Raw genomic sequence first — 15,841 nt, 5'->3', positions numbered from 1 at the left:
ATGCTTAAGTCCATCCCAATTCAGGGATGCACTTACAGCCTGGTCTGACACTCTCTGAAATCAATAGGAGTCTTTCCAGTGATTTCAGTGGGCATTGGATCAGGCACTTAAGCATTTAATTAACTTGAAACACCCGGGTGAGGGCGTTCCCGAACAGGGATATTTTCCTGAATCCAGGCCTAATGTACTTTACATTGGGGCGCAATGTAAAGTATATCAGCTCTTCTTCAGTGCTCTTGTAAGGTAAGCCAGCACATTCAGCAAATGGTGCTTAGTTCTTAATCCATCTGTGGTGGTCCTTTATCAATACAATTTGGGAGTGTTGTGGTTTTTTTCATTATTATAGCCACACTGTTCATACTGCTGCAACTAACATACCTGCCAGCTTTTGCTAGTATGAGCAATTATCTTCAGGGGTTTATAAATTAATTGTTCTGAAAAAAAAAGTTTATAAGCTAAATATCTGGCATGCAGGGACTCCGCTGACAAGTGTGTATTTCTCTTGACTATTTTTTAATTATTCAAGCCCTAAAATTGTACTTCTTGCCCTTAAATCAGGTGTCATTTGCATTTTAATATTTTGCAGACTATTAGATCCAAACATGGATGAGCCTTTTTTTGTTCTTACATCTACCTGGACAAGTTACTAGCACTTGAAAAGCAGCCACGAGGCGTGCACATTAACTTGGTCATAACTTTTAAATATGCATATTCATGTCATTGTAAAGTCCGTCCTCGGAGCTGGCACGGTATTAAATACTGATTTATAAACCGTGACATGTTCCGGCATTACCGTGAAGATTATTGGTTCAGTGTTCTGCATCTTAAAATTCACTCCGCTGGACTTGCACAATTAATCAGCAAATTCCAATACCACGTAAATAACGAAAATGGAATACAACGCCTTGCTTCGAATTTGTGATACACACAGTCAGAAATCAAACATTCTTTAGATTTTAAGACTCGGTCCATCCTTTACTGGATTCCTTTCAGGCTATGTCTACGGTACGAGCTAGAGGTGTGATTTCGCTGCTCCTATACGCATACGCCTGCTAGCTCGCCTTGAGCTACTACGGGTGTAAATAACAATGGAGAGGCAGTAGCACAGGGACTGGCAGCTGATGTACAGCTTAACTGTGCCGAATAGGTACCCACCGGTTTCAGGTGGGTTTATACACAGCACAGCTAAGCTGTGCCTCCCCGCCATTACGTGTCCGACCACAGCGACTTAGACGCTCCCTCGCTCGTGTCAAGGTAGTGCAAGTATGTGTGCGGGAGTATGGGAATTGCACCCCTCGCTCGTAGTATAGATGTAGCCGCAATCCCCAACTTGACCAGTTCTGCCTGTGTTTGCAGTCTGGGGTCGCTGCCGAAGACCGATGTTTATGCAGTGGGGAGGTTTCAACATTAAATTTGATACTTCTGGCTTTTGTAGGTTTAAGTTACAAACTTAACATTACTGGTATACGATTCCTGTCATTGTGAAAGCATATGTTGACAAGATACACTTGTAAACTGGTGGTAGTTCCACCCTGCTCTTAGCACAGCCCACACCCTGTACAAACACGCACAGAATATGGTCCAAACTAACGCCTTCCCTGGGTTTTGCTTTTATTATTCGGTTAGGCCTAATTTATTCACCCAAGCAGTTAAGCAAGAGCTGCTTAAATCTCATTGCCTTGGGTGGGATTCAAACACACGCTTAAGTGCTTCACTGAATTGGGGCCTTTGAAGGTACGTCTACACAGCAAAAATATCCTGTGGCAGCAAGTCTCAGAGTCCGGGTCAGCTGATTTGGTCTTGTGCTACAGGACTAAAAATAGCAGTGAAACATTCAGGCTGGAGCTCAGGTTTTGAAACCCTCTCCCCTTGCCGGGTTACAGAGCCCAGGCTCGAGCTTGCTGCCATGGGGATTTTTTTGCTATGTAGACGTACCCTAAGAAAACATCAACCTGAGCCTGAGATTGATTCTTGTTCTCGCCCTTTGATTGTTCCGCCTTTTGTGATTATCTAGAAGAATCACAAGAATCTCTCTGCATTTCTGTTCAGGATCCCAGTATCTGACACCCTGTTACACCATTCCCTGGCAAGGCATCTTTCCATTTTCAGTGTTACTACTTCGCTGCAACCATATGATTCTGAAGGTGCCTTTTACTGCTCCTTCTTAGGAAGGTCTCGTTTCGAATCCCATTTTCCATTTCAGAAACAGATGCAGTCTGATCCACACAAGCTGGACTTTGGCCTGAAACCTGAGTTTCTGAGCAGACCACCAGGTCCCAGCCTCTTCGGAGCCATCCACCACCCCCATGACTTGGCCCGCCCTTCAACTCTCTTCTCTGCAGCCGGTGAGTACTCAAGAAGCTCAGATGTTTCTTCTTATGGAATATTAGTTGGATGGCCGATCCCATGGGTGCTAACAGGAAACGTCCAATCAGGTTTGCTCTCATGAGCTTAATGATTATTGGTCCATTGAATCTTGTAGTTATTTTCCACACTTAAAGCGAGGATCCTGATGAGCTGCCAGACGTACTCTGAATGAAAGAAAACTTCCACACAGATGTAGCTTACATGCCATGAAGATAGCGCATTAGAAATATGACAGATCAGAGTCTCTCAACGTTTTCCATACTGCAACTTTCTGCACCCCCCCTTCAATCTAGCGGAGACCCCTTATTTAGCAATATGGGAAGGACAGGATGGCTGTGACCTGAGGCATCTGTTTGTGACCTCTACCTGAGGGTCACAACCCCCAGGTTGAGGACACCTGAAAAAGAGAGTGAGTCAGGCCGCATACAGGGATTAAGGTAACCTCTGCCATGTACATGTGCTGTCATTTCATAACAGACAACAGTGAATATAGCCAAGAGCACTGTGGTTCATTTACTGATTCAGGAAATTGTTTCCTTTGGCTTTGCTTGGTAGGTGCTGCTCATCCAGCTGGCACCCCTTTTGGTCCTCCACCCCATCATAGCAACTTTCTCAACCCAGCTGCTCACTTGGGTAAGTGCAAGAACTAGTTACAGATTCTCAGTAAAGAATTAACTGTGAACAGAACTGGGAAATAATGTATAAGCATAGTTTGTGTCCTCACCAAATTCCAGTGTGGGCAGGTACATTCTGCCTTCCTAAATACCCACTGAAATGACAACTGGCTACGTTGTATTTCACTCCCTATTCTAAACTGTTCTCCAGTGATCACAGAGTATTGTTAAACAGCTGTCATGCTTTACCCCTCTCAAAAATAATTTCTTTCTGTCTTTCTTTCTGTCTTTCTTTCTTTCTTAAAAACTGCCCAGACAAAGACTCTGCGTGCCCTGCCAGTTATTCAAAATTTACAAAACTAAATAAAAATATCAATCAGTAGACTCTTTTCTACCATGCAGCAGCCCTAGGTACAAATAACAGCAAATCAGAAAAAACACTTGGAAATCATCCACCTGGAATTTTGAGTGAAGTCAGACAATACTGATTCAGCTTCACTGTAGTCATGACTACAGTAGACTTAAACTCTCTTGCTAAAATAATGCTAAGAAGTGTAATTGCCTGCATTGGTGAAAAGCAGCAACCATGGTTTTAAAAAAGGAATAATTCAAGGCATTAAATGAAAAGCTACATTCTGTGTCGACATAGAGTGTTGCAATAATACAACATGCCACCGCCTGTGAATCAGAGTTTGAGACTTTAAATTAGTCTTTCGTTTCTGGACGGGCAGGGTTTGGGAGGGTCACAGAGATGTCACGCTGAACTCATGGAAACGGTTTGTCATTCTGCACCAGGAATCCTTTAACTTACCCATTAGAAAACAGTGGGGCTGGTTCGCCTCTCATTTGTACCAGTGTAAAACAGAAGTAACTTCACTGAAGTCACTAGACTTCCCCCACTGTAAAGTGAAAAGAGAGCCAGACCCACAAAGCTTACCTGTGTCCTACACACATTAGATACTTAAAAAGAAAAATAAAATAAAAAGACTGATTGCAACGCTTTCCAAAGGCTCTAAACTACTTTTTCATATATAACATTAACAGTAAACCTCGCAGCACTGGAAAATGCCCAGGTCAATCTCATGATTCTATAGCATAGTAAATGTGGACATTCTGTCCTAGCTGGGTCCTGAATGTGGTTTAGAAGACGTGACCAGCACACGGCGTAAAAGTATTCTATAGGATCAATGGTGCCAGCAATGCCTGTTAGCCAGGAGCATTTCATGAGCGAGCACGTGGAATAGATATGGGATGGGAGTGGAATAAAAAGGGAGGTTTTTTTCAGCTTTAACACATTGGCAACCACTCCCAATAACGCAGGGGCCCCAAGACTCTGTGTTCTTGAAGTCTTGCTTTTGTTTTAAAGCAGAGACTTTCTAATAAAATGATCCCTTTGTGCTGGCATTGAAAAAAGATTTCTTTTTTTTCTCTAAACACTGCCATATTTTGGATCATGTTCAGCTAATTATAGTTGTGGACTTCACTATATGCAAACATAATACAGTTGGATATTTCACTAATGCTTCATTGCAGTTACCAACATGCCACTGTTTTTCAATTGTTTCCATTTGATTTCAGAGCCTTTTAATAGACCAGCTACGTTCACCGGTCTTGCTGCAGTGGGTGGTAATGCCTTCGGGGGACTTGGGAACCCGACAGTTAGTGAGTAACCTCTTTCTCTAGAAATTTGCCTTTTGATTATTTTTGTTCATTGCGTGACTCAAAATTTTGAGTGAAGGTGACTGTCTGCTGTGTCTGTACTAGTTACATAGATCACACAGTCACAAAGGACCTGATTTTCAGAAACAGACGTTATTTTTTAGAGGATGCAATTTTGTGCTCAGAAACAAATTATTATTCTTTATGTATTTCATAGTTCAGGTTAAACATACCAGCAACTGGTAACAATACCTTATGTAGTTTAAAAGACAAAAGTAATCTAGAACCCATGAATTTAATTAACTTGAGAAATTCCTAAGAGTTCCATTGTAATGGTCAAAAACAGTTAATATGTGCTGCTTTATCTAGCCTTAGATGGGAATATTTTTTTCTTTCTGACTACTTATCCAGAAACTGAACTTGAAAATGCTTACTGGTCCTGTGCTTATTTGCACTGAATCACCTAAATCTTTCATAGTTTTGGCCAATCACAAAAGATCAGTCCCTAAAAATCACATCTTTCTTCCTTTTGTCATGCTTCCTCTCTCCCCCCCTTCAAATCCGACATTATTTTCATCATTCCCATCTTGAAAAACTAGAGCTAGAAGGCTCTAGTGAATTTATGTGTCTAGAAAGCTGAGGATCTTAGCTTTCAAACAGTAACAGCATGTTAATGTCTAATTATGACATAGCTACTCACTGCCAAAGTCATGTTGAAATTTAAGTAGAGAAAATGAAATAAGCAGGATGGTAACCAGAAAGACATGATTTTAAGAGCTGCTCACTAATGACCAGCCAATGGTAGAAATGAATGCTTTGTATACTTTTGAAAAGCTGAGAATGGCTGTTTTCCAAATTTAGTAGTATACAGTATGTGTTTCGAATCTGAAGGTTTTGCAAGGTATAGGATGTTAAACATGTATTCTGCACTGGTCCCAGACTGAATATAGCAAGCCCGTATCTTGAATTGGTATCATTTTCATTCCCTGATGCCTCCAATATGTTTGGAATAAGAAACATGTCAATTTTGCCTGATCCTTTCTCCCCTTATATACAGAATTTCCATTTTGCAGTTAAACAGCTGTCAGTTGCCTGTCTAGTGTTAGGAATAAGAGCCTCTAATGAATCTCTGTTAATCTCCTTTCCTTTTCCAGCCTCCAATAATATGTATTCATTTTAACTCTGAGTGCTGTAAAAGTTTTTTTGGTAAGTACCTTCACTAAAGCATACCTTTTTCTTAAACCTTTTTGTTTTCCACTTCACCATTTCAGCACCCAACTCAATGTTCGGCCACAAGGATGGCCCCAGTATGCAGAGCTTTAGCAACCCTCATGAACCCTGGAACCGACTGCACCGAACTCCTCCTTCGTTCCCGACCCCTCCGCCCTGGCTGAAGCCAGGAGAGCTGGAGCGCAGTTCATCTGCTGCAGCTCATGACAGAGATAGAGATGTAGATAAACGAGACTCATCTGTTAGTAAAGATGACAAAGAAAGGTACGAAAGAACGCTTCCAAGAATTGTCTAGTTCAAAGCGTGGGGGCTCTGTTCAGCTTTTAACCCTTCCCAGCCTGGCCCCTGGTTAAAACACAGCTTCCACAGATCGAATTGTGCACTTAATCCCTGCAGAACTAACACTGTCAATGTGGATGGTACTAGGCTAGTAATACAGAAGACATAGTTCTTGTTCAGGTGCTTCCTAGAAGGCCTAGACAGGCTGATCCCCCTCTCATTTGCACCTGGGTTAATCAAAAGTAACTTGACTGAAGTCAGGAGAACTTTGCCAGTGTAAAGTGAGGCTAGACTGAGACCCACAGAGCTTACCTGTCCTTCAGGGCAGATTTACAAAGGTATTTAGGGGCCTAAATATATAGACAGGTGTCCAGTGCCAATGTGATTTAGGTGCTTTTTTGAATCACGCTAGGCACCTATCTGCATCTTTCAGCGTGTATATATCTTTGTAAATCTGGGCTTACATGCATTAGCAACATTTTTCAAAGGTATTAATCTTCCATTTGTAATATTTAAAATGAACAATTGTAACACTGGAAAATGCTCAGGTATGTCATGGTTCACTGACATAGTAAGTCTTAGTTTTCATACAGTACATTACATTTCCTTGAGTCCTTTTTTAAAAAAAAACATATTTGCATTGGTTTTGTACATTTCAGAACATGGTTTTAATTCAGTGCCTTACGTGGACTCGGACACTAGTGTAAACCTGTCCAAGTTGGAAAAGGTTAATGAAAATTAAAACGGGTCAATTTTTTTTTTCAGAAATGTTCCCATTATAGTTACATCAATCACAATTCTTATTAACATTTAAGAACCAAATTATAAGATTTTGTCAGCCAGCGTCATATCCTGCTGGAAAAACATGCAGAACGGATTTCAGCTTTTTCAACAAGTGTAGCTTAACAGCTTTCCTGCTAAGATGGTATATTCGTTATTTTGCTAGGTAATAGCTAACTTTCTTTCTTTCTTGAATATTAGGAAATGTGTTTTTTTGGCTACTCCACCGAGTATACTCATGAGTAACCTCTTTTTTAAAGGACGTTACATGAACACATTGATATTCTAAAAATACATTTTTAAGAACTTTTTAAGTAAGTCAAACTACAGATTTTTTCAACTATATTTTTCCATTTGGAACATTTTCTGTGTGATCGCATGGCCTTGTTTTGTTCAGCTCTAGTTTTAATGCTTCAAAGGGAATTGGGGAGTCAATCCTGCAGACACTTAGCCATGTGAATAATTTTACTTACTGTGGATGTGGGTAGATTTTAGAACTACATAAGTATTTCATTTGGTATTTTGTTGTTTTGTTACAACGTGTGTCTCTGTTGAAGACAATCCCTTTCAGAAATATATTTCTTGCCAGCTGCTTTTGCATCGCTCTGAACTCCATGTCATAGTTCCAAGCATATTTCTTTTTAACGATCAGCCTAATTTCAGAGTCTGAAAAAATTAAGCTTCATTCATACATCATACTTCTGCACAGTTACAGTTGTCAGCTTTATAGAAGTAGAATACTGATTTCTCTAACCTAGTATGATAATGTATCAAACAGAAAAAAAGGTGATTTTTTTTCAAGAGCTTTGTTTTGCAATATAGTAATGCTATTACCTGTACTTGAAGATGCTGGAAAATCCAGTCTGGAAACGTACTAGCTATCCAGATATTTCTGGGGCCACCATACTATCTGCTCACTTCAAGAATGTTAATTAATTTATCCTCGCAACATCCCTGTGGAGTATGGACGTATTAGCCTCGTTTTATAGTTGAGACCTGGAGGTCCAGAGAAATAAACTGATTTCCACAAATCTCACAAGTAGTCTATGACAGAGCCGGGACTTATTTCCTGAGTTCCACTACAGTGCCTTTATCACAAGACCATCCTTTCTTTTCTACAGGATTTAGGTATGCGCAGATAATTACCAAACCTCATGCAGCAATTATGTTAGCCTGATTAGGCGATAGTGCCTGATTCTAATCTCACTTACACCAGTGTAAATTACAAGTAACTCCACTGAAGTTGACGGAGTTGCATTCATATGAAACCAGCATAGGTAAATCACAGTCAGACCCAAAAATTGCTCCAATTTTACATTGGTATATTCTGATATAGTACACTCTTTGTCCTTTAGTATCAGTGTCACTTTTCTTTTCAAGAAATCCACCATTGCATTACAGCATTTAGAAAGAAAACAATAGCTAGTGAGTACAAGGTGAGAACCCTTGTGCTCAGCAACAATAGGTAATCTAAAAGGCACCAGAGAACAAGTTCCATTCTTGCAGATGACATTCAGGTGATTGTAATCCCAGAGCAGAAAATATCATGAGTCTTGTTGACTCTTTTAGCAACATAAATGCAGTAGAATAATCATAGTGAGATGTCTCAATAGGTGCCTGGCAATATACAGTTTGGCAACAGACATTACATGTTATATTTAGTAATAACAATACTTTGCATGTTCACTTGAGGATTCCAAAGCAAATGTTGCCTGGTCAATATACTGGAAACTGGGGCACAGAAACTAGGCCAAGTTAACACAGCAAGTCTGTGACAGACCGGAAAGTAGATCTGAGGTTAAATGACTCCCAGTCTCCAGCTGTACCCACTAGACTACATTTTACTTAGCTGAGTTATTGTGTAATGATAGAATCTTAGTGCATCTTGAGATAATTTCATCAGTATATGCTGGTTGCTTAATTGAATAGGACAGAATCAGCAGAGAAAATGGTTATTTCATTCATCCAAAAGTATGGTAATTGAATATATTTATTCATGTTGGTTACAGAAAGCATTTATTTCAAGCACAATTGAAAATATATAAATTACAAAGCAAACTGATTTAGCATTAACTAAAGAACTCAGCAGGTTCCCCTTAAAATAAAAATACCAAGAAGTCCCTAAATCACTCTCCCAAGCAAAAGCTGATATTAATAGGTCGTCATTGCAGAGTGCCATGGAAGTCCACAAACTTACGCTCTGTTGGAGAAACAAAGGAATCATGACCGCAAGTTGAGGGGCATTCATTAAAATCCCCGCCTCCAGATGTTCAAATCCAGCTTGTATGGCTCAGCTAATCTCAGTTGTTGGTACAGAACATGAGGAGAGAGACTGTTTCTAAAGTATCCAGGGTCCCAAACATTTAAGGTGTAGTAAATCAGTGTGGGCATCAAATTCACGCTGTTAGAAACACATTGCTGAGCAGTTCCATTTTGCTGTAACTGAAGTTTCCGAGCAGTCTTCCGATGTGTGCCTATGAAGTTAAAGTTGCAATAATCTAGTCTGGAGGTAGCAAAGGCATGAATGCCCGTGGCGAGATCCGTATCCAAGAGGTTACGCATAGATGAAAGGATATCATCCCCTTGATTGCTGCTGCTAAGTGACCTTTTGAAAGCAGCTACATTCTATACACAGGAGCCCTAGACACGGTGCCTTATTAACAAAAGGCAAGCCAAACTGCTCAATTGACAGGGAAGATAACCTCTTAAATATCTCCTCTGGATGTGTCCTCCAACCTCCAAGGCCACATTTCCTGTCTTTTCTGGATTGAGCTTCAACCACCTAGCCTCTCGCAAGTCCCAGTCATGGCTAGACACTGAGAAAGCAGAGAGACAGCCTCACCCAGGTCTGATAACAGAGACTTAGAGATGGAGGGTGACACTGCTCAGGCTACCTTGTTGTCCTTCCTAATAGCCTAACCTACACATTTAACAGAAGAGAATTCTGCAGTACCCTACATGAGAGAATTCCCATGGCCGATGGCCCAACACAACCCCTTTTACAGAGTACATAATGAAGCTACTCTGTGTATCACTGCCAGAAACTGCCCCGGTGTCTACTCTACCTTGTTGTTGTTGTTGGTTTCAAAGGACAGCTGATACTGTAGCTCTAAAGGGATCAGCATAGACATCTGTCACCAGGAGGAGATCGTTGTCTAATGCTATTTCTGTACCATATAGAGATCTAAAATAAAATGGGTCCAGGAAAGATGGAAAGATTATGGCAACTCTATGGTCTTCCTAAAAAGGCAGGCTAGAAGCAGGGCTCTTATTAGCAAGATTATCAGGGTCTAGGGAGATATCTTCTTGAGGAGGGACATAGCTGTTCATAAAGGGTGAAATTCACCCCTGTGCAGGTAGTCAGCTCAAGATTTATGGACCACTGATGTCCCACTTAAGGCCTAGTTTGAGGGTTTCAGTGCTAGGCCCTTCTGACCTCTTGGACTGGGATCAGTTTCACCCATAGAGAGATGCTGGCACATTAAGGGAGATGCTGAAAGCCTCCATCAAGTAGTACTATGGAGGGTATATTTTGTTATGTTTTCAAACTCTTCAATGCAAATTGTAAAGCAAGAAGGATGCAGAATATATACATAAAGAAATTAGATATGTAGGGTGTAGAGATTTTAAACAATAAATCAATGCAAAACAAATGCTGTCTCTTCATTTCTCCCCGCCCCCACCCCGCAACTTCTATTAAAATACATTTGGGAGGAGTCAGGTAAAAATCATATAACTCCTGCCATTTAAATTTAATTTCTTCACTTATTTTTGAGGCTAGAGTTAAGTTGTTTTTATTCATTGCTTATCTTCTTACAAACTGTTGAGGCTGCTGTTTAAAACTTATACAGATAAAGGGGGCCAGGATCTCTGTTGGTATAGCTCCATTGACTTGAGTGCTGAGGATTTGGTCAGATGGTTTGTAAAGCAGCTCTAGGGGCCTTCTTTCTCCCGGGTCTAGATAAATAGAACAAGCATAGTGTAGAGAAGGGGTGTTCTAGCAATGCCACATATGCCTCTGCCAAAGGAAATAATGCATTAAAATAGCACATTACTAGCTTTCCGCACAACAGTGAATAGGGAGTCAGAAGCCCAGTGCTTTGTTTTATTTTCAGAGTTTCTCAAATCCTTAACCTTTACACTTTGCTCTCTCTAGGGAGAGTATTGAGAAAAGACACTCCAGTCATCCTTCGCCAGCACCTATCCATCCAGTGAACTCCCTTGGACATAACCGCAGCTCAGCTGAGCAGATCAGGAGCCATCTCAATCCTGAGGTTCGAGAGAAAGAGAAACCCAAAGAACGAGAGAGGGATCACTCCGAATCTCGGAAAGACATGAATGTTGAAGAACACAAGGTGAAGGACAACTACTCGTCAGAGAAAGAAGGCTTGGGCCATGAAAGCAGGGCAGTGGAAGAGTCTAAGCAAATGTCCAGGGTACCTTCACCCTACGCTAGGCCCCCTGTTGTGGAGAGCACCAGGCCTAGTAGTACTTCCAACCGTGAGGCTGAGAGAAAGATTGAGACTGCATACGATAATCAGAAGAAAAGCAGTGAAGTCAAAGTGAAGGAGGAACGGAAGGAAGACCACGATGTTCCACCTGAGGGACCTCAGACTCATAGGTCATCTGACCAGCCACCACCAATATCTACAGCCAACGTCCATCCAGGTTCCTTAGTGTCTATGCCTATGACTGTAGGTGTAACTGGTATACACCCCATGAACAGCATCAGTGGCCTGGACAGGACTCGCATGATGACACCTTTTATGGGAATAAGCCCAATCCCAGGTGGAGAACGTTTTCCCTACCCGTCTTTCCACTGGGATCCGATGAGGGATCCCTTGAGAGATCCTTACAGAGAGCTCGATATTCATCGGAGAGACCCTCTGGGCAGAGACTTTTTGCTAAGAAACGATCCCCTTCATCGTCTTTCCACGCCAAGATTATATGAAGCCGATAGGTCATTCAGGGACAGGGAACCTCATGACTACAATCACCACCACCACCACCACCACCATTCTCTGTCCATGGATCCTCGACGTGAGCATGAGAGGGGCAACCACTTGGATGAGAGGGAACGGTTACATATGCTCAGAGAGGACTACGAACATGCACGCCTGCACTCAGTTCACCCTGCCGCCTTGGATGGTCATCTGCCTCACCCAAGTTTAATCACACCTGGACTTCCCAGCATGCACTATCCCAGAGTCAGTCCCCCGACAGGACACCAGAATGGCATTCTCAATAAAACTCCTCCCACCGCAGCTCTCAGCGCCCCTCCTCCTCTTATTTCCACTCTGGGACCTCGGCCTGGGTCTCCCAGAAGGACTACTCCTCTGTCGACAGAGATGAGAGAGAGGCCTCCTTCTCACACCCTTAAGGACATTGAAGCTCGATAAAGAGAATAAAAAATAAGGAGATACTGAACACGATATAAAGAGCTTCTTGCTAGTCATTGACGCAGACTGTGGATGTGATTCCGCTGTACAAAATGTATAGACCCAAGCGCAAAGATTTTGAAATGGGTTTTTTGTATATGCCATGTTGAAATTTTCCAGATCTTTTAGCCAAGTCCATACGTTCCTTGTGTCTCCTACTCTATTTTATTTCTAGTTTAAAAGTTTCAAAATTTGAACTGAAGAACAAGGCATCAATCATCATAATTTGGTTAAAAACAAACCAACAACAACCGTACAAAGTTCTTTCAGACCAGAAGTGAAGACAATTGTAGATATTTGTGTAAAAAGATTGCTTCATGGGGTAATGGTTCATATATGCAAAAAGGGTAAGATGAAAGCTTTACTTTGTACAAATGTAAATAGATAAAATTAAGTCACATAAAACATTAATACTTCTTAAACTGTGCTATTTGCAAACTTAATATTGATCAACACAGTTTGCTTATACTGTGTTACATATATTGTTATAGACAGCTAAACCCCTTCAACTATGCAATGAATTTTAAGGCTTTTCACAAAAGCCTGTATAACTCAAAGGAGCCTTTCAACACACAACCTACTTAAAGTCATATTTTCCCTGAACAAGCTCATCTATTATATAAATCTGTTTTCCTTGCTTGTTTTGATGATGAAACAATCCATTAGAAGTGTAGTTTTCCATATGAACCCTGGCATCAAGATACTAATGTTACTGTAGTACATGTCATTTCTTAGGCCTTGTGCAGGTTAGCAAAATATAATCACTGACACCATAGTGTCTAATATGATGGATGGTTTTTCAGTCCTATTAACCTGGGTTAAACAGAGTAACAATCAAATGTGGGATACTTCCTGGAACTTTTGTCACTTAACATGTCAAGTTTATTTTTGGAAAAACATCTCGTTATAGCTATTTGAGTCTGTTGTTATGATCAGTGTGTCATTTTTATCTGTACACACACTTCTTTTTTTTTTTTTTTTTGGTTAAGTGAATTTAGCTACACTGAAACAAATCCTACAAGAAAGCTAATACTTTCCTAAAATGATGGATATATTTTCACTGTGGATCAGTAGTTTAGTCTGAACTCCAGTGCAGATTTCATAATGTAATTTATTGTGTTTCAGTTGGTAATAAAGTCTGTGAATAGCTAATAGGTCAGCTTTGTTTTTCCCTGATCACAGGAGAAATGGCCCTTTTAAAAAAAATGCACCAATCTTCTGAAATTTCTGTCTTTTCATAACACACTATTTTATAATGCATTACGTTTCTTGTCTAAATATTTGGAGACAATATGACTTTATCAGAAAGAATACAATATCTTGTCTACTGGACTGTAAAATATATGTATGAAATAAAATTAGTTCCATTGGTCTTCTAGTGTATTAAAGTGCTATCTGAAGTTGTTATCCTGTTTTGGCAAAAAAAAAAAAAGAAAAAAAAAGAAAAGAAAAAAATGTCTAACGACAGACAGTTGTTTCTAATGATCAGAGATCTATTTTAGTAGTCAACTGAAAGTTTAGTTGTGAGCTTCAGATTTTGTGAACTCCAGATGTTGTGCGGTGTTTTTTTTTTTAAAGAACAAAAGGGAAAAAAATTAAAAAAACAAAAACAAAAACAAAAAAAAAACAAAAAAAACCAACCCAGAAGAATATGTACACTGGAACCGTAGTGGTAGCTTTCAGTATTGTAAAGAGATTGTTATATACAAACCTTTTTGCTGTTTATCCTGTATGTAATAAAAGTCCTTTCTAGATCCTATGTGAAAAGAAAAGTGAAGCGGCTCTGAATCTTCAGCATGTTTCCTCATCAGCGAAGACTTGTGTAATGTAAATTGTGCCATGTTATTAAAAAATGTGAACTAAACTGCCAGGTGCTTCTTTGTGTGGAGTGCCCCATCATTGCTATAGGGAAGAAATCATATTTCTTCCCAAGACTGGGCTTTTGTTCCTAAGAAATAAGCAGCCATGAGAAAAATATAAAAGAAACTCTCTATGGGTCATGCTGTAGAAATAAGCCTGGTACTATAAGGAGGGAGAAAGAAAGAGGAGGACAGATCTTTGGTGAAATCCCAATTGTGCAAGGTATTTGAATGCCTGCCTTACTCTAAGTGAAGCTGGTGCCATTAATCAGGTGCTCAAAGTTAGGCAGGTGCATAAGTACCTCGATGAATTGGAACCCTTGTGTAAACTGGCACAGTTCCACTCAGGTCACTGAAGTGTTGCCGATTTACACCAGCTGAGGATATGGCCTTAAATGTTTTCCCTCCATTAAAATCAACATTTTGTGCATAGGAGATGGTTTTTAATCTATACATGAATATTTTTTGTGGTTTAAAAATGGTTCAGCCCCACTTAGCACTGCTCTTTACTGTTGTCATTCTGCTTAGAAATGTCAGCTCCTGTTGATGTCTGACTTTCAGGTTTTTAGTCTGCATTTGTTGGAAGCCCTTTGCAAGCCTTTAACCAGGTAACTTTTGGCAGAAGTAATTGTGATGCTTAAATTTGTCATCTTGAACAAGATCTAATACATCTGTCCTTCCTCTCTAATACACACAGCACATCTCTCTTTGTAAGCATAATTGCTGTGTACAATTGGTGTATACAAGCATACGTTCAAGTCATTTTGCTCGTCAAATTATACTCTTGTACTGTAGATCTTTCCTCCCGTGAAACGTTGTCCAAATTCTGCTGTTACACTCATCTAAATCTGATGTTTAACGCCTGTAACGCTGGATTTTCACCTGTGTAACTAAGAGCAAAAGATGGCCCTATCACTTATTTAAAATTCAACTTTGTGTGAACTCTGCATATTCTCAGCAGCATGTACAGTTGTTGCATAATGAAACAAAATTGCTTCCTTTTCTCTTTGTAAGGAGATGGTCTTGGTCTTTGCATGTGTGTCATTAAAAATCATTCTGACTTTCTGAAGGAAGCCAGAGTCCTAGATGGATCAGGAAGAATGGAAACTACTGAAGGAAGCTTGTGGAAATGGAAGCATCTACGTGCACAAATCCATGGAGAAGGGATCTCAGAGCGAGCAATGCCTAATGACTTTACATTTACGTAGAGTCTTTCTTCCAGACATATCCCAGAGAGCGCTTTGCTAAGAGTCATGGAAGCTTTCTCAATGATTTCAATGGAAGAAAAGTTGATCCCTGACTGATCGTATAAACTATGATCCCAGTCATGTGAGGTGCAAAGTATGTTCCTGCTGATGATCCTCACTTTCTACTGAAGCCAGTAGACAGTCCTTATCAGGTGTGGCACACACAAGAATGTGCCCTTACATATAAGAGATTAAATGAGATTTAACATGTTTTTAAAATAAAAGTCTGAAATGGAGAAGTTAGCAGCTGCTGTAGACAAATTAATCATTTTAACAGGGTTTCTCCATTCAAGACCCAATTCTCTTAAATCCTATTTTTGGACTATCTAACATTAAAGCAATAAGGTTTATGCAAAGCCCAGTACAAA

The 15,841-nt window shown here is 40.2% G+C and overlaps 1 protein-coding gene across 6 annotated transcripts in view; it reads left to right on the top strand.

The window, feature by feature from the left end:
- AUTS2 (activator of transcription and developmental regulator AUTS2) overlaps positions 1 to 14,231 on the top strand; it is a 986,777-nt gene extending 972,546 nt beyond the window's left edge. For all 6 annotated transcript variants that reach the window (XM_084650935.1, XM_084650936.1, XM_084650938.1 and 3 more), the window contains 5 exons: positions 2,204 to 2,345; positions 2,923 to 3,000; positions 4,560 to 4,643; positions 5,912 to 6,134; positions 11,086 to 14,231. In XM_084650935.1, coding sequence (XP_084507061.1) covers positions 2,204 to 2,345; positions 2,923 to 3,000; positions 4,560 to 4,643; positions 5,912 to 6,134; positions 11,086 to 12,328 — 1,770 coding nt within the window. In that variant the 3' untranslated portion in view covers positions 12,329 to 14,231. The remainder of the gene's footprint in view (positions 1 to 2,203; positions 2,346 to 2,922; positions 3,001 to 4,559; positions 4,644 to 5,911; positions 6,135 to 11,085) is intronic.
- Positions 14,232 to 15,841: the final 1,610 nt, after the last annotated feature.

Source organism: Lepidochelys olivacea, assembly GCF_965140295.1.
Source record: "Lepidochelys olivacea isolate rLepOli2 genome assembly, chromosome: 17".
Taxonomy (NCBI): domain Eukaryota; kingdom Metazoa; phylum Chordata; order Testudines; family Cheloniidae; genus Lepidochelys; species Lepidochelys olivacea.
Note: the sequence above shows the minus strand (reverse complement) of the source record. Positions and strands in the feature narration are given on the sequence as shown.